Source organism: Halichoeres trimaculatus, unplaced genomic scaffold (genome assembly GCF_033239565.1).
Source record: "Halichoeres trimaculatus isolate MK-OKI-2021-1 unplaced genomic scaffold, fHalTri1.1 fHalTri1_scaffold_11, whole genome shotgun sequence".
Lineage (NCBI taxonomy): Eukaryota > Metazoa > Chordata > Actinopteri > Labriformes > Labridae > Halichoeres > Halichoeres trimaculatus.
In genome coordinates, this window is record NW_027437189.1 from 22,612,891 (window position 1) to 22,631,570 (window position 18,680).

The 18,680-nt window shown below is 38.9% G+C and overlaps 1 protein-coding gene across 1 annotated transcript; it reads left to right on the forward strand.

The window, feature by feature from the left end:
- Positions 1-668: 668 nt before the first annotated feature.
- b4galnt1a (beta-1,4-N-acetyl-galactosaminyl transferase 1a) lies at positions 669-18,310 on the forward strand. The gene is made up of 11 exons (XM_074681755.1): positions 669-928; positions 7,592-7,806; positions 7,897-8,079; positions 10,637-10,743; positions 10,892-10,929; positions 11,031-11,211; positions 13,794-13,886; positions 13,998-14,185; positions 14,272-14,412; positions 16,862-17,099; positions 17,226-18,310. The coding sequence occupies exons 2-11, from the start codon at positions 7,592-7,594 to the stop codon at positions 17,435-17,437; spliced, it is 1,596 nt and encodes a 531-aa protein (XP_074537856.1). The 5' UTR covers positions 669-928; the 3' UTR covers positions 17,438-18,310.
- The last annotated feature ends 370 nt before the right edge of the window (positions 18,311-18,680 follow it).

An 18,680-nucleotide genomic window follows, 5' to 3' on the forward strand; every position in this document is an offset into this window, starting at 1 on the left:
CCTTTTTTCACTCTGCTCTCGATTAATGTGGGTAGCCATCACTAAACACAGGAGGATCTGCTTTCAGTCCCTTAGCTACAAATTCTCTGAATTTGCAGAACAACTTTAAGATAACACAAATATCGCTGAGACATTTCCTAGTTCTCAGTTCTGATCTTCCTGATCACAATGGTCTTTGCTTTAGTACCCAGACTATGGCACCAGTTCTAGTTGTTTTAAGCCATTGCTTTTTTTGTAGCCAGCTCTTATAAATTACATTTTAACCTGTTAATTTATACTTTGTAACTGTCTGATTTTATTTGACTGTGCTCTATTATCGTATGTACTTCGACCTCTTTCAAATGAGGGTTCCTTTCAATGTGTTTCCAGAGGATTTAAATAGAATAGATGGTGATGATCATCAAGACGATAAGCTTAATTGATGTCTTTATTTTCTGAATAAACATACATTTAAAAAAAAAAAAAGAGGCAAACCCACTAAATATGATTCGAGAGGGATTCACATTTGAGGTTTTCTGAGTTTTTTAAGTATGCCACGCTACCACTGTTTACGTCAAAAATTGTCCCACTAAAGCTGTGTCAGTATGCATGCATCCGCATTACTTCCCATCATGTTTGAACGTGTAAACGTATGGGGAGAGGGGAGCAATTGAGGACGCAGCATTACGCAGCAACAGGAAGAGCTGACTGAGCTGTAGCCTTTCACTTAAAATACAAAGCCGGGAATCCCAATTGCTTTCTCTCGCTGTCTATGCAAAGAAGGCAACTTGCAGCACAATAACGCATGGTACAAGAGGTGTGGCACGGAGCCGCCGCACCCAGCCCCTGTACCACGAGCAGAGCATGAGCACATCTGTGTCAACCGGGCGGTTCATTGGGTTAGACCAGGGCTTCATAGCAGAGGCGTAACAACAAGAAAACAACGAAAGTAAGTTTATTTTTTTATTATTATTATTTTACACCTTTTATCAGTCAGCGTTTCTGTATTTGGGCTGTAACTCTGTGGTATCGTTTATCTCTCTATGATAAATATCAAACTAAAAGTTAACTCATTATTCTCTGGACTAATTTCTGCTACTATACTGGTGAGAAAACACCCTTCAGGAGAAATTAAAAGAGATCAGTGATCGGCCACACTTATCACAAAGGTGCACATTGCTGCGCAGCTGTTATCTCTCGCAAACCACGCACGCAAGTGACGTTTTCTTGGCCACTTTGTCCAACATTAAGGGTGTTAGAGAAAGATCCTTTCCCATGTTTACATCCATGTGCATGACTTTAATTTGATGAGCTGAATCCGTTTGTGTTGTGTACCGACAGATCCGGACTGAGTACAGTGGCGTTATAATTTTCATATGTAACAGGATGCGCCATTCAGATGGACAGAAGCTTCCTATTAGGCGTGTCAAGCTCTGCTCGTCAAGAAACAGTGGGGCATAAGTTCATGTTGTGCAGGGTAGTTCATGGTGGGTCAAAGGATGGGTGATCTTTTCTCCTCCTCTACCCTTGACATAATCATGTTACATTTTCATTGATCCCGTCAGTGTGTCCGTAGATTCAGATAAATGAAGGCGCTGCTGTGCGTCACGGTGGAGATGTACTGATCTTTTTCTTCTGATGTGGGACCAATTTAGATTTTAAATGCAATCTATCATAATAATCCACTAAGTGGTCTGAGTGTTCTCAGACAACGTTAGGATGAAAGGGAAATTGGCCCTGGTCCAACCAAAGACTGGATTTCAAAAAGTACTGAAATTAATGTCAAAGAAAGCAATCCTCCAGATAAGTGGGTTTTTGTATGAAATGGACATGACAGCTAGATTGCATACCTGTTATATCCATTCATCTTTGATTAGTGAAAGAGGCACATCAAACCATTCAGCCTACTTTAAGCACAGGGAACATGCTGTTAAACAAATGAAGTGGATTTGACTGGAGCATGCTCTAACCCTTTACCCACTGAGACTAGAACAAGCCGCACGTATTTTGTTGTTAAGGCTGTAAAATGGTCTGAAAGTGGAACACAAACTTGAATTTTTAACAACTGGTTAATTATTATTACACACGATCATAGAAGTATCAGCAGCGTAAAAGAAGAAAAACACAAAAACAAAAGTGATTTTTTGGGAGGGTAGTGTGACAGAATACTAAGAATGTTGACATGCAGCTTCAGAAATCAGACTATGAGCCGAGTCAGCAAGAGATCAGACTATTTGAATGCATTTAAGCAGCTTGTATGGACCAAAAATAGAGCACAGCTCAATCAAAGTGAAGCTCAATTCACACAGATAACGTGATTGCTGTGATAACCTGATGGTTGGATTGGGCCCGGCAGGCCTGGGGGTTTAGGTGGAAGAGGAAGTAAATGACCATGATAATTAAGGGTCACTGTGCTCATACAGTCTGGCTCAAACAACAAACAAACACTGTGGCACATAGTTAAATAATAACTTAAAGAGCCACAGCTGCAGCCATCTCTGCCATTATCTTTAGAACGTTGCTGCCTCTTGTGAGTGAGACGTTCTCAGCCAGAAGTCTGATTCTCTTTCCTGCATGTGCAGACAAGACTAGACCCCCTGATGTGACTGTACGATTGAGATATGATGTTAGTGAGACTGCTGCATAATTGGTCTTCCAAAGCTTGTATCTCATGTCTGTTCCTAGTTTTACAAAAGCAAATGAGTTGAAATTTGATCATGATGGTTTATATTTCAGCATTTAAATGGATTAGCCCACACCATAGGTCTGCATATTTTTTTTAACCTGCAGAGTCACAGGGGCAGCAGGGGCAGCAGCACCATTAGCGAAGACCAATGGTCCCTGTCCCCGGCCACTTCCACCAGCTCCTCTGGGGGGATACCAAGGTGTTCCCAGGCTAGTCCTGAGCCTGGTCTCCGCTGTGTCCCTGGGTCTACTCCCGGTTGGACATGCCTGAAACACCTCCCCAGGGAGGCGTCCAGAAGGCATTCTCACCAGATGCCAGAACCACCTCTCCTGGCTCCTCTCGATGCAGAGGAGCAGAGGCTCTACTCCAAGCCTCTCCCAGATGTCAGAGCTCCAAACCCTATCCTTAGAGCTGAGCCCAGACAGCCTGCGGAGAAATTATATTTCAGCTGCTTGTGTCTGCGATCTTGTCCTTTCAGTCACTACCCACAACTCGATGCCATAGGTAAGGGTTGTAATGTAGATTGACAGGTAAATTGAGAGCCTTGCCTTCTGGCTCAGCTCTCTCTTCACCACAACAGACAGGTATAGCATCCGCTTCACTGCCGACGATGCCCCGATCCGTCTGTCAATCTTTCGCTCCATTTTCCCCTCACTCGTGAACAAGACCCCGAGATACTTGAACTCCTCCGGTGGGGCAAAGACTCTCTCCCAACCTGGAGTGGGCAACCCTGATAATCTTCATCCTGGCTGCTTCACACTAGGCTGTAAACCGTCCCAGTGGGAACTGGAGGCCAGTGTTCAATGAGGCCAACAGGACCACATCATCTGCAAAAAAAAAAAAGCAGAGATGGGATCCTGAGACCCCCGAACCTGACTCCCTCCACCACTTGACTGCACCTAGAAATACTGTCCTTAAAAGTAATGAACAGAATCAGTGACAAAGGGCAGCCCTGGCAGAGTCCAACGCTGACTGGGAACAAGTTTGACTTACTGTTGGCAATATGAACCAAGCTCTCACTCCTGAAATATAGAGACTGGACAGTCAACGGGCCATCAACTCCATATTTACGGGTTAGGGTTAGGGTTAGGGTCAGTGGAAACATAAAACCCTGAACGTGTTACGTTGTTTCCACTGTTTATTTCTGACAGTTGAACTGAGATCTTTGTGTGGTTAAAAAGTGTGAAGGGCTGCTGTGTGTTTTCACACTAGCTGGGGAGTTTTATGAGTAAACCAGGGCAGATGGGACCAAAAACCTGTGTGGTTAAGAGATGTTACTTTTGAGAACCAAGGATAATTCACTTCTTGTGTTCGTTCAGTGCTTCCTTTGGGTTTTTTTTTTTTTTATTTTGTAGGGGTTTTTTTTTTTTGGTTTGTTTTTTTCCAGAGGATTTTTCTGTGTGTGTTTGGATGCTAAAGTTGGATCTTAAAATCTAATCTTAAAATTTGTCTAACCACAGCAACCGTAGAAAAAAATGAATGTCAGCCAGTTCATTTCTTTGTTTTCTTTTATCTATGTATTTTTCTAAGGCATAAAGTAAGAAGAACTAGATGAACTTGTTCAGTTTAGTCTGTGTGAACTGACCTTTGAAGTAGCTAATGTTTAATGAACTTGCGTGATATTATTGGTGAGTAAATTTGGTTATGTTACCCATTGGCATGCTCTTATTTTGAAGTTTCCAGTGAAATGAAAGTTTATTTTGAAATTACTTTCTGAATGTAAGAAACAGAGCCTGGTAATTTAAGAAAAAGCAGATTCACTCTGAGTGCTGTGATAAGGATAGACAAGAGGTATGTAGTTTGGGTCAAGAGAAGAGTTACAACAGCTTTTGGCTTGAAATCTTGACTTGACCAGATCAGGGATGTGTCAATCCCACTTAATAAATCAGATTACCAATACCACCAGGGCTTTTATATCAGTCAATACCCATTTGATCTGATACCAATATTTATTTAACACGCTCTATTCCTTAATATGAGGATGAAACTGTAAATTGTGTTTTGGCAACTTCAGGCTTTTCTAACTTTGTAAACCAAAATGAAACAAAATTCAGATTTTTACTCTGACTGTATTTTATTTTGTGGAATCATGAATGTGTAATGAGTAAATCTTGAAGATACTTTCTTGTACAGATGAAGCAAATTGTTCATGGGCCTCTGCTAAAAGACATTAGAACAATAATGTGGATTAGAGACAGGTGCACACGAAGATGTTGACACTCAACAAAAATGCAAAACACGCAAAACAAGCTTCCACTCTCATGATAGTTTACTAACCTGCCCACAACGCTGATCTATAATGATAGCACAGTGACCTGCTTTAACTCTGCATTGCTGGGAAGAAGTTACAAGATCAGAGCAGGATAAGGATGCTTGTTTAAGTTTGATAATTCAGAGAGGCTAGAAATATCACAATGCTTTATAAACAACTTGGCAAAAACAACTTGTAAAAAGTGGATATTGAAGAAAGTTTAAGAAGCATGTTTATTATGTTTCCCATTTAAAGGGTTAACAGTAATGTTTAATAACTTTTAATAATCTGACCACCTAGTGGGTGCCGTGGAGACAGGAGGGGTCTGAGTGAGAGGAAGAAGAGGAAAGGGGAGAGTGGACAGAGACAGGAGAGTGGAGTATTGGCTGTTTTTGTTGGGTAGAAGACGCTAAAATTATGAGAAAGACCCAGAGCGTGTTTGGACTGATTTATTTTCTCCACCTACATCAAAACCATGTCCCTTACATTAGTATCATTCAAACTGAGTCTGTGGAACAATTTGTCAAATCTTGTTCACACATTGGGTATTTTAAAAGAAAAATCTCATCTATGTCTTATTTCAGGCCCAGAGGAGAGGTGTTGCAAACACCAACCTCTAGCAAAAGCCAATGTGACAGGCCCCTACACCACAGCCGACCACTGCTCCCGGTGCTGAGAGCTCCGCAGAGGAAACACTGGAGTCCTAAAAATGATAAAAGGATAAAAACATGTCGAAACTAAAATATAACTAAGACACAGACTATGAAATAATGAAGGTTGATATAAATAAGTATGAAAAAAGAAACCTAAGCTACTAACAGAAACACAGAGGCCCTGAGGTCACAGGTGGGGGCTGTAATAGTGGAAAGTCGCCTCACTGTGAGTGTGTGTCCTGTGACCAGCTGCCAGAGAAGCGCATGGTCTGTGAAGGTTTGTAAGGTCAAAGCAGTTCTAAGAGATAAGACGGCCAATGATCATTAAGTCATTTAAAAACAAGTAGAAAAACCTTAAAATCAATAATAACAGCACTTCAGCAAAGCAGAATTAACCTTGCATGTGATACAGGTCCAAATCCCAAAATAAAAGTTAAATATATCACTATGTATTGAACAATTAGAGCCAAACTTTTTGTGTTCTGTTTCTTCTTAATAACGGCACAAAATGGCTGCTACGAAGAAACTTTATCGATCTCTAAATTCTCTGACCTCCTTACCTCGCTTTTATCTAAGATTCTGGAAAAGGTGTTTTGAACAATTAAATACACATATAACAGAAAACTATTTATTTGAAGAGTTCCAGTCAGGTCTTAGATCTCTCCACAGCACTAAAACTGCTGTGACCTTCTTTTACCAAAGCGGCTCATTTCTGGCCCTCCTGGACTTAACTGTTGCATTTGTTACGATAGATCACAGCATACTGATTGAAAGGCTGGAAAAGTGGGCTAGACTAAGTAAAGTGGTCCTGGAATGGTTCAAGTCTTACCTGAACAATCTGTCGCTTGCTGTGTCAAGAGCAGGGTTACTTTCTTCTTCAGTGTATCTTTACAAGGGCTTTCACAGGGTTCAGTTTTGGGTCCTGCTCTATTTTCTATTCAAATGCCCCCCTCTGCAATATTATTCACAAGAAAAATGTCCACTTTCACTGCTAAGCTGATGACACACAACTTTACATCCCAATTAAACATGAGGGACAACCCAAAATCCAATCTCTCGAACTGTTGAGCCAAAATTAAATCATGGATATCTGACAACTTTTTTAAACTTAATGAAACCCAAACTGAAATAGTTCTTTCAGCCCCCAGTAAAGAGAGAGCTTATTATTAACAATCTGGATGCTCTCTCCAAATATGTCTGACCTACTGCAAAAGAACCAAGGTATAATTTTTGAATCAGTTTTGACTGTTTTTCTGTTATTTCCTCTACTCATATCTTGCCTAGAACATAATCCGCTGTCAACAAACTGTTCCAAGTGCAGCAGTTTGGCTTTTAACTAACACCAGAATGTGCCCATATCACATATAGCTGATTTACCCTGGCTGCTCATTGCTTTTAGGATTAATTTTAAGATTCCTATAACCTCTTTTAAGTGTGTGTGTGTGTATAAACATACACACACACACACACACACACACACACACACACACACACACACACACACACACACACACACACACACACACGATTCAAAAGAATAAAACCAACAAATAGATTCAAGTCAAATTAATTCAGTTGAAATGAAATTTATTACAGACTCTGCCAGTTTTTTTTTTTTTTTTTCGCAAAAAGTCTGTTTATACAGTTTATTGCAAAGCTTTGTTAATTGTATTGAAAAGTGCTATATAAATAAATAAATAATGAAGTTTTATTATTATTATTATTGTTATTGTCATTATTATTATTATTATTATTATTATTATTATTATTATTATTATTATTATTATTATTATTATTATTGTTATTATTATTTATCAATATTAACTAATTATTTTATTTATTTATCTATTTTTAGATTTACTTATTTTATTATTATTCTTGCTGAGGTATCACTCTTGAATAGCTGTGTCTCTTGCTCAAAGGGGAATCTTTTTTTCTTTCTGTAAAGTTGAACACAAAAGGAAACATGTTGACTTGCTTGCTGAATACGCTGATGAAATTTTGACTCTTACCTTTCTTTAGATGCGTGCAAGCTATAAGAGGTGTTGTGGACTCATTCTGCTCGTTGGGTTCCTGCTGATGGCTCTATGTCATGTTTGGAGTCCTGGGAGCAGCTCCAGAGTCGACATCTGGCCGAAAGAGCTGGGTCCAATAGATTCACACCTCAATGGGAAAATCAGAAACATTGCCAGTGCCTACCGTGATATTCCCTACCACATAAAGGAGGATGTGGCAGGGTATGCAATCATTTTTTCTGTCTGTCATGTTGTCTATTTCTGCTTCTGTCCCAAACTACTCACCTTGTTCCATTTTGTTTCCTGACACAGACGCCTAGCTCAGAATACATGTATGTGTGTGGCCGATAAGGAGACTGTCCACTTGCCCTTCTCCAATCTGCTGTGGCCTCGTGTGTGGGCCCATGACCTTGGTGTGGCTTTCTTAGAGTCTCAACCTGACCCAGAGGGTGTAAAGCACAACAGAGCTCAGGAGTACAGGAGCTTTCAGAGGAGGTAAAGATTAACCACTGACACATCTTACTGCCAGTAAATACTCACGTTTAATCGTGCATCTTCCATCATCATCATCTTTCTCATGGCGTGAAAGAAAACATGAGAAAGTTTGACCTCAGTTTGCAATAGTTTTTTTGAGTCATAATGTTTAACACCAGGTGAATCATTTCTTCCCTCTCTAAACACCTCAATGCATTAATAGTTGCATGCGTTCTTACACTACTGATACACAAAGTCCTGTTGGTGGATACACGTACTGGTGTTATTTACATCAGAGCTTACTTGCATGGAAGCATGAAGCCTTGTCTTCAACACTGTGTGACAATGTTTATACTGTATTAACAACAGAAAAAAGATACAAATTGAAACTGGAGGGAAAGATAAAGGAGAAGAGAGGGAGAGGCGGTTTTAGGACATGCAACAGACAGACACAGGCAAACTGGATTTCATGCAGGAAGAGTACACAAACATCCTGTTGTAAAACAGGTTTGGCTGGGACTACTATAGAATAAGTGGGTTTGTATGAACTGTAGGAGTTACCATGTGACGTTAAAGCATTGTTCCCTATGTAACAGGCGCTTTGTTCTCCCACTGCACGTACACACTGCCCCTTTGCGTCTGAGACTTTCATGTCTTGAGTCAGAACGTGAGCAAAGAAATTCCCTCATTTAAAGGTAGATTTGTTATAAACCTGAAAGCAGACAATTGTTTCACACTTTTCCAAAAAAGCTGCCCCCAGAGCAGATATTTTGTTACACGCAGATGCAACTGAGACAACTCAACTAATCAAATTAGGGATTTATTCAGTAGATGAATAAATCAGTCGTCTGTTTCCTTCAGTTCACTGATGAAGCATACCACACAGAATTTTATACATAAAGGCACTAAGAGTGATTGTCTTGGAGACTAAAATCTGTTGAGAGGCATATTTCAATTCCAACATATTTTATTTTTATTGACCTATCATGACAGCGTAGAGCCTACCTGGGTAGGGTAACAAAAAAAAGAGCAATTTTACATTACGTCCTTGTATGTTCGATGAAAGTGAGAAAGCCTCTGTATAAACCAAGGTTATAAAAGTTAACTAAAACAAAACAAAAAAATAAATAAATTTTAAAATACATTGCAGTTAACTCAAACTAATAAAAACTAGAAAAGAAAACAAAAACGATAAGTAAACTAAAACTGTATCTTGTGTTCACAAAACTAACTGAAACTAACCAAAATTATAGACAAAATGTCCTTCGTTATTGTTTTTGACAATATTAATAGCCTTTAGGATTTAAATTAATTAATGAACACATTTTCCCAACCAGTTTTACAACAGTTTCGGGCAGTTGTCAGCGCCGTACAGCACCATCATATCAACGTACTGGGACTTGCTTGTCTACTGCACTGACTGGCTGTGCTCTGTGCTGTGACAAAACGTAGTGGAGCAATGAATCAGAGCATCTGTAATAGTTGAGTTTCATGTGAGTCTGACTAATTGTATTTGAGTCCAAGTTTCTTATTATTTAAGCTCATAGTATATTTTTTATATAATTTTTGTTTATATTATTTTTTATGTAATGTATGTTAACATAATTTTTTACATAATTTATGTTTACATTTTTTATTAAGTTTTTATTATTTTCTGGTGTTTAAGGCAGCAGCCAACAGTTCAGTATCAGCATTAACTAAGCAGTGAGCACTATGTTGCACTTAAAAATAAACAGTTTTACAAAATATTTACTCTGACCTTTTTGAATCCTGCACCTGGTTGATAGGGTATGAAAAAACTAAAACTAAACTGAAACTAAACTAAAACTAAGCCTTGCTGCAAAAATCAAAACTGAATAAAAACTAGAATGCCTGCTCTAAAACTAATTAAAACTAAACTGTAATGGAAAAAAAATGCCAAAACTAACTAAAACTAAACAAAAATAACAAATCCAAAACTTTTATAACTTTGGTATAAACTATAATGTGGTGAAAAGAATTAGGTTACAATTACAAAGTAGAGATGGATTTGCATAGTGTCAAATCAGGATTTTAAAACTGCAGCTCACTTTGCTCTTGGTTTGTCTGACTTTGGACACATCTCTGCTGCCCAGGGGGGTAGATGCCAAACTGGTGTTTCCGGGTTGTCTGATTTTTTACTTAGAGTTGGTTTTATCTTCCAAGGTCATACTAGGGATAAACTGCCATCAAAATTTTTATCATATCTGTACTTTGGACCCTGTTAGGAATCCAGGGCTACAGTAACAGCCAGGTATCCAGAGTAATAAACTATGCCATTATTAATTGAAGCTGTTGGTGCTGGTGTTGATGAATATGGGTTTTCTTCTTCTTCTTCTTTCTTTTTGTGTGTATACCATTTTCATAGAAGGATGCCTGACAAGACTCAATGAGAACCAAAGCAGCTTGTTGTAGTTTTCTTTACACAGAAGTCACAGTGGAGTCTTTTTATTGGGCTTTGGGAATTGTTGTGTTAGCTGGGTCAGTCTATGAAGCTGATTATTTTTTCAAAGTGAACAAGAGACATATGTTCTCACCCAACATACTCCTGTTTCCAAAGGTCTTTTGACCCCTCAGAGGTGCTGGTTGTCGCTGAGGCCCAGAGTCCTCTTCAGTATCCAACCCAGGGTGTGAAGGTGCAACCCCTCAAAACCATCATCATTCCTGGTAACAGCATATCAAACATTATATCAGAGAAGCAAACATCAGTAACATCTGTAACATCACATTATTGACCCTTTTTGGTGCTGTTGCTTAAAAAGTTGGTCATTTATATTAACGTTGTTCTTTTCATGATTACCTTTTTTTCCTTCAGGTCTTGGGCTCAAAGAAGAAAAGAAATCTAACCATTCGGTAATTTTCATCTCTCAGTTGTTATTGCAATGACTTTCTGCCATCATGTCAAATTTTGTAGTTGATTTTATGTTTATTTTCTCCTGCAAATGGTCTGACAGGTTTATCTCACGGCGACACTGGGGACTTTTGACATAGCAGCTTCAGTCGACAGGGTCACTGTGAAAGGAGCGGCAGAGAAGCACATGGTTCTATCAAGTCCTGTCCTTTCCAGTCTGAACAGACAGCTGCAGTTTGTCACGTACACAAACACAGTGTTCCACCCCAGGACAGCAGATACGAGTGTGTACATCTTTTTATTCTTTGAGTTAAGGAAGTGTTGGCTCAAGTGGAGAGATAATAATCTAAGAAGTAGTTTACAATAAGATTCAGCAGTGTCGTTTCCATCCCACATAATGCCTACATTACTGAAGAAATGACAACTATGCTCTACTTTCAAAAAACCCCAACCCCGGAAAAAGCCTCCTACATGAGTCTTACAGCAAAGCCACAAAGCTGCTCATTGTATGAATGTAAAACTGGAGAGAACAGAAGTATAACAGCCCTCACAGTGACTTGCTTTTTGTACAAGTTTGATATATTTCCTTAGTTTACATTATCTTAAAAGATACTAGGAAATTTGACCTGCTTTGACCTGCCTCTGTTGTTTATAAATTAAACATCAAACTCAAGCAGATAAGAGTATCTAACAAAAGTTCCCTGGAGTAAAATGTAATTTATAGTGTTTATATTATTTAAATATGACATAGACAGTGTTTGGGCTGCATGGTGGCAGTCGTGTATGCGTGGGTACTCTGGCTACCTCTCACAGTCCAAAAACATGCTCACCAGGTTAATTGAACACTCTAAATTGCCCATAGGTGTGAGTGTGTGTGTGAATGGTTATCTGTCTGTCTGTGTCAGCCCTGTGATTGACTGCTCCAGCCACCCGCGACCCTGAGCAGGATAAGCAGTTTAGAAAATGAATGAATGAATAGAAAGTGTTTTTTAATGTCAGCACTCATCAGTCTCACTGCAAGTTTGTCAATCAGATGTGGCAACCAAGAATACCATTGAAAAGTTAAGGCAGAAACAACAATCGATAAATATTTTAAAAATATACATTGTTTTAAAAAATGGTTTGTCGTTGATCACAAAGGAAGAACATTCTTGCTTAGAGAATCATTTTTACTAAGATGCTTGCACAGATAATGCAGAAATTAAATTGGAACCGATCATATTCATCTTAAACTAAGCTAAAATACCTGTCCAGGTGTTGAGTTTGAAACAAAAACAATCAGTTACATAATTTCATTTTTAAATCCACTTCCATCAGAGCAATCCTCCAACTTTTGCCGAGTAAAGATTGGAAAACTTGATGCAGCCGTTTAAAGAGAGACCAAAGAACATTAATTCATTCATTCATTTTCTGAACCGCTTATCCTGTTCAGGGATTTGGGTGGCTGGAGCCTATCCCAGCTGCCATTGGGCGAGAGGCAGGGTACACCCTGGACTGGTTGCCAGTCAATCACAAGGCTGACACCAGTGTTGTCACAGTTACATTGAAAAAGTATTCGATTACTGATTACTGATTACTGATTACTTAGCTTTAAAAAGTAACTCAGTTACTTTACTGACAACTTAATTTTAAAGGTTATTATATGTTACTTATTACTTATTAGTTACTTTCAGCAGCTGCTGACAACACTTCCAGCTGCATAATTTGGCAAAAATTGCACAAGCAATTAAAATGAATATTAATATGAGTCAATATGTTTTGCTTGAAAGTAACATTGGTAGTTGTAAAACATTTACTTAATTAAAAACAAAAATAATAATTTTATACATTTTGAATTTTAAATACAACTGAAAGCTTTTACAGCACTATTTTTGGTACACTACAGCACTGTTTCAGTTAAATTTTGGATTTAAATTATTTTCTTTTTAAATCCTTTATTTTAGTTTCATTCTTTGTTAAAGCTGATCCTGTACAATAAGCAAAAATAAATGTTGCTGGAGTGTGGGCTCACATAATCCTCAGTACCCTGCTCGGGGCACCCCAGTCTAAAAAGTCTGGGCACGCCCCTGCTTGCCACCGGGTGTATCGTTGTAGCCTACGTTATGTTGCTCTGCTCCTCAACGGATGGATTTGTGCTAGACAGAGGGTTCAGCTCTTGGAATAGAGGGGGTTAAAGAGAGAGGTACAGTGAAAGACAGGACTCACCTTTCCTCCAGGTAAGAGTCAAACCGAAAAATTAAAACAAAAGTAACGCACAGTGATTTCTGATAAGTAACTTTAATCTGATTACCGGTTTGGGAATTGTAACGCGTTAGATTACTCGTTACTGAAAAAAGCAGTAAAAACAGAGTAACGCGTTACTGACATCACTGGCTGACACACAGACAACCATTCACTCACACACTCACACCTACGGACAATTTAGAGTGTTCAGTTAACCTGGTGAGCATGTTTTTGGACTGTGGGAAGAAGCTGGAGTACCCGGAGACAGAACATGCAAACTCCACATGGAAAGGCCCACCAGCCAAGCTGTGAATTGAACCAGTGATCTTTTTACTGTGAAGCTGCAGCGCTAACCATTGCGCCACCCTGCAGCCCAGACCAATGAACAATAGTTCTTAATGAGTTAAAACCATAAATAATGTTACTTTCAAACTGTAATTCTGCTTGGCACCCTTTTTTTTTTTAGCAATACTCCCTAAATGGAGCTAAAATATAGCGTTTCCAGACAGTTTTTAGAGGAATGAATGTATTTACATGAAAAAGTGAAAATCTTGCAGTTTGAGTTTGGTATGAGAGTTACATGTACTTTTCTTCATCTGTCAAAGATCTTGAACCTTGATTTACCTTTTGTTTTGTTGTGCAGTTGAATTTTCAACTTCAGGTCACCAGGCGTTTTTCACCATCAAAGTAGGACATGGGACAGTCCCGACACTTTACAACCACGGCTCTCAGAAAGGTTTGACAGTAATCCTGTTATACTTTATTAGACTTCTGATGTGAAAAAAGTTACTGGACACATCTTGAGACAACAACAGTCTAAACATGTTTTTTTTTTCTTCCCATATAGAGTATAACATTAGTGCTCTTGTTACCATTGCCACCAAGACCTTCCTGCGCTATGACAAACTCAAAGAGCTCATCGCCAGCATTCGACAGTATTATCCCACTGTCACTATAGTGGTTGCAGATGATAGTGTAGACCCCCAGCCAGTGACTGGGCCTTACATCGAGCATTACATCATGCCATTTGGAAAGGTACAGAGGTTCCCACCTTTGATCAATGTCAACCAGTCAATCCCATAAACAGCATGGTTTATATTGTGTGATCCTCCTTTCTTCAGGGATGGTTTGCTGGGAGAAACCTGGCAGTGTCTCAAGTGACCACCAAGTATGTACTCTGGGCCGATGATGATTTCATCTTCACATCTAACACCAAGCTGGAAAAGATGGTGGATATCCTGGAGAGGACTACCCTGGATATGGTGAGAAACTGAAAACTTCTTGATGAGTCTATAAAGTTTATAATCTACAGACATCACTTCATACAGGATGACCTTGTACCAAGTCCCACTCGGGGCACTTGAACCTTGATGGACTTGAATGATGTCAGGTCTGCAGTGGGGGTTTAACAGTGGGGGGAAAGGGCACTCTGTCATGGCATCACATGTTGTAATGATATATGTGGCACAAAAATGGAGAAATGTGAAAACCCTGCCTCCATTATCCAAGTGATGATAGATCTACAAAAATTCAACTGGAGAAACGAACAACTACAAACATGCAATGAGTTAAAATGATTACTTACATGGACCCTATCTCAAAATGCATTGTAATGATCCATTTTACTCTCCGAAGTTTTCCACCTCCTCCTTATGTTTTTATGTCATCGCCATTGTCCATGGGAGCCAGGATCCGCACTGCTCTAACTGTAACTTAAAGTGTTAACAGCCATCTAAGTGGTTCTTCCTGCATACTCCCACTTCTCTCCATGGTAGAGAGCAGGACTGAGTTGGACACCGCTGGCTGTTCGTCTTGCTCTCTGTCCTGATTCTTTGCGTTCTTGGCTGGTCGTATGTTTCTGCAGCCTTTTTTTGGGGGGAAGGCTTTGCTGGTTTTAGTAAACCACTCATAAGCTCCATCTGGCTCCCCAAGGGATTTCCATGCATATGAATGCAATGAAGAACAAAAATCATCTGTCATGTTAAAAAAAGGGTAAAAATGTCTCAATCTGGTGAGTTCAGTTTGTTTTAGCTGATCAAGTACTATTTTTAGTTGGTCTCGAGAGAGGAGTTAAACCAAACAGAAAACCTGACCATGTGAATGGTGGAGGTTAGTGATCCAACCAATATTATTAACTGATCGTCTTCTTCGTTGTCCTGTTTCTGTTTGATGGGAATTTCATGACTGAGAAATATTCTGTGGGTGAGAACGTTTGTGCATTCCGGTGCAGAGGAGCAGAAATCAGAATTTTTCTGCAGATGACACAACGGACGACTTTTACCTAAATCATCTTGTTAAGAGTTGATGACAGCAGCCTGTATGACGTCAGAGCAAGATATCAGGGCAGTTCTGCCAGACATACAAACCGGAGACCAGAAAACTCCCTGTGAAACTCCATCAGATATTGTATATATCATTCACTTCGCATCATGTGCCTCGAAACATTTATGGCTATCACATCCATTCCTATTTTGTTTACATTCAGCATCTTTTCCAAACCTAAATGAATACTACCTCAGTGTAGAAACGTAGGTCCCTCATATACTTACTGAAAATGTACCTTAAAGTGATGAGTCCATGGTAGTTGGGATAAGTACAGAGAAGTTTCTTCTGCTTCCGTCTGCAGTTGCGTTTTGTTAGATTTTTGATATTTTCAACTTTTGAGTTTAGTTTGGAAATTTGCCTTCAGTAACTGGCCACTGCATTCAGCTAAAGAAACAAGCTAATCAAGGTCAGGTATCAAAAACTCTCAATATCATTTTTTTAACTCTACATTTTCCTCTTGGAAGTGGAACTATGTTGATAACTTAGGGCTCCCGTATAATACCAGCACGGCAAAAATGAAAACTGAAACCCAAGAAAGTGTCTGTGTCTTTACAAAGTACACTGACAATGAGCCACATTCACTGGAAAAGTCCAGAAAAATGTCTTATGTAATGACATTAATACACAAAAATGGAACCTGAATTGCTTTTTTATGTGCCAATTGAGTAACACAATTTTACCCATTTCTTACCGAAATGACTGATTTTTTTCTCTCCTTTCAAACAATTCAGACATCTCTTTTGGTTTTTATTATACTGAAATTAGGCAGTTTCCTGGACTGGTCAGGTGAATGTGACTCATCTTCAGTCTAAAAGGACAGTCCTTCCTAAAAAAAAAAAAAAAAAAGAAAGAAAGAAAACTTGTTTTACTTTGTGTTTATGAAGTGAGAACAGCTGTAAAGACATGTAATTTTAAAATTCAGCACTTTAAATTAGAGTCTTTCAAGTTTTTATTTCAAATACAGTTTTCTGGAAAAAATACAGTTTTCAACCCCCATTCCCCCAATCCCATTTCAGATTAAGAAAAACAAAGCCTGATGCTTTTGTGAGGAGTTCCCTTTTCTTTTAAGAATAGTTGTGCCTTTAAAGAGTTGAGGACACATTAGGTTTTTTCGTCAAATTATAATGGCCATTAAAGAACCATATCTTTCCTTCATTGTGACAGTGAGAAGTTTTTGTGTTGCTGCTCACCTGCTGACCTTTTTGCAATCTAGACAGGATGTGTTGAAAAGTGCAGGAATCTAAGTGTCAGACATCTGTTTTATTTTCAGCTTATCTGCGTGAAACAGATTACACATTCTCCATCAACAAACTCATTGTTTCCATCAACAAACTCATTTTTAAGTGTTCAAAGGGTTAAGGAAACTCTCTGTCTTGCTGTCTTTAGATTGGAGGTGCAGTCAAAGAGGTAACCGGTTACACTGCCACATATCGTCACACCATCTCAGTAGAGGAAGGTGGAGAGGAGGGCAACTGTTTACACATCAGAAAAGGCTACCATCATGTTATCAATGGTTATCCAAACTGTGTGGTCGCTGATGCTATCATCAACTTCTTCATGGGGAGGACGGACAAGCTACAGCAGGTTGGCTTCAATCCTCGCTTAGCACGCCAGGGTCACCTGGGTGAGTCACTCAAACATGAATACTATCTATCTGGTGTTTGACTATGACATTAATTACCTCACTTACGTTGAAAAGCTTAGAGAAAAGAAAAGCTTTTTGAATCACACTTTTCTGTTGACTCTGCAGAGTTCTTCATCGATGCTTTGGGCTCCCTCCACATCGGCTCCTGTAGCGACATCATCGTAAACCATGCGTCGAAGATCAAACTACCCTGGACTAAAACAGAGATACAAAAGGCGTACGACAAATTCCGCTACACATCCGCTCACTCTAACAAGAACCTACAGAATGAAATCTTCTACTTCAAAAACAGATTCAAGTGCATGACAAGCCAGTGAAACCTCTTGTTGCTTATGTCTGTATGCTGCCTAACTCTGGGGAAGAATTTAAGAGACCCAAAAGAAATGTTTTAACCTTTTTACTGCCTCAGCACACGCTGCAAAAAAGATGGTGAGAATTAATTTTGTTCTGTGAACAGAGTATCATTTGTTTGAACTGTCTGTCAAAATATTAACCTTATCCACAAAGTGCACTTAAAAGTTGCTTGGGTGTTTATTTATTTTTACATTATCATGATCATTTTCATTTTTATTGTTATTTTAGTCTTTTTGCTTTAAATTCTTCAGAACTGGACCTCCTCTTTTTAAGTTTCCATGTCTATTGTGTCTTTAAAACAGAAGAGTTTTGTTTTACTATGACATCTCCTTTACTGCTTCATTAGCTTTTAAGTCTGACTTAAATTTCCTGGAACTGTGAGACAGTAACTCAGCGCAGAAACTGGCTGAAAAGTGCCGTGGCTACACACAAACTTTAAAGACAGGAAAAGTGACCCAGTTGTGGTTAATGGTTTGGCTCAGTCTTTCCCCCCATAATGCTCTAGGTTGTTGATGCACTGGAGTGGTAGCAACACCGAAGCTTGTGAACTTGTTTGATGTCAAGGTGCAACAGTCGATGTTGGAAACTGACCACAGGACCTTCTTTCTTTTTCATCATCTTGAAACTCGACCATCACACTCTGTAAATAAAACTTTAAAGTACTTGCAGCCATTACTTCTGGTTTGCTACTCAGGTTTAAACTTGTTTTAAAAAGCTTTTGAATGAGTTGTAATATAAGACTTTATTTATTTATTTGGCTCTTAGTTGTGTCTTGCTGTGTGGTTTGTCTTATGTGACACTGTTGTACAGTGTTAAGTCATTGAGCATTTGAAAAGCACCTCATCCTTTGTACTTAACTATTTTAAGTAATAAAAGTGCAGAAGGAACTACAGTTTGCTGTGCAATGTCATCATATTATATGAAGAAGTTTCTTTTATCCAATGTATTCAATTCAATCTGATTTCCCTAATGTCAGCCTATTATTACTTTATAGCGCACATGTACTCTGTTGGTATCTTTCAGCCTCCTCTTCCCCATTTAAATACATTTTATGATTACCTTTTGATAAGCCACAGCCTCACTGACTTCCAGAAGTGCAAAAAAAAAAATCCAACGATCTCCTGGCTGTTGATATAAAGTTACAAAACACCTCCATGTTTGCTGTATCTTATCTCTACCAAAAGACTTGTGTCCTTTGTCAGCACA

Bases quoted from the DNA above. Each gene is read 5' to 3' on its own strand.
- b4galnt1a (XM_074681755.1), top strand. From the start codon at position 7,592: ATGCGTGCAAGCTATAAGAGGTGTTGTGGACTCATTCTGCTCGTTGGG. The intron at 13,887-13,997 runs GTTTGACAGTAA...CTTCCCATATAG, and splicing joins CAACCACGGCTCTCAGAAAG to AGTATAACATTAGTGCTCTT. The intron at 17,100-17,225 runs GTGAGTCACTCA...TTGACTCTGCAG, and splicing joins AGCACGCCAGGGTCACCTGG to AGTTCTTCATCGATGCTTTG.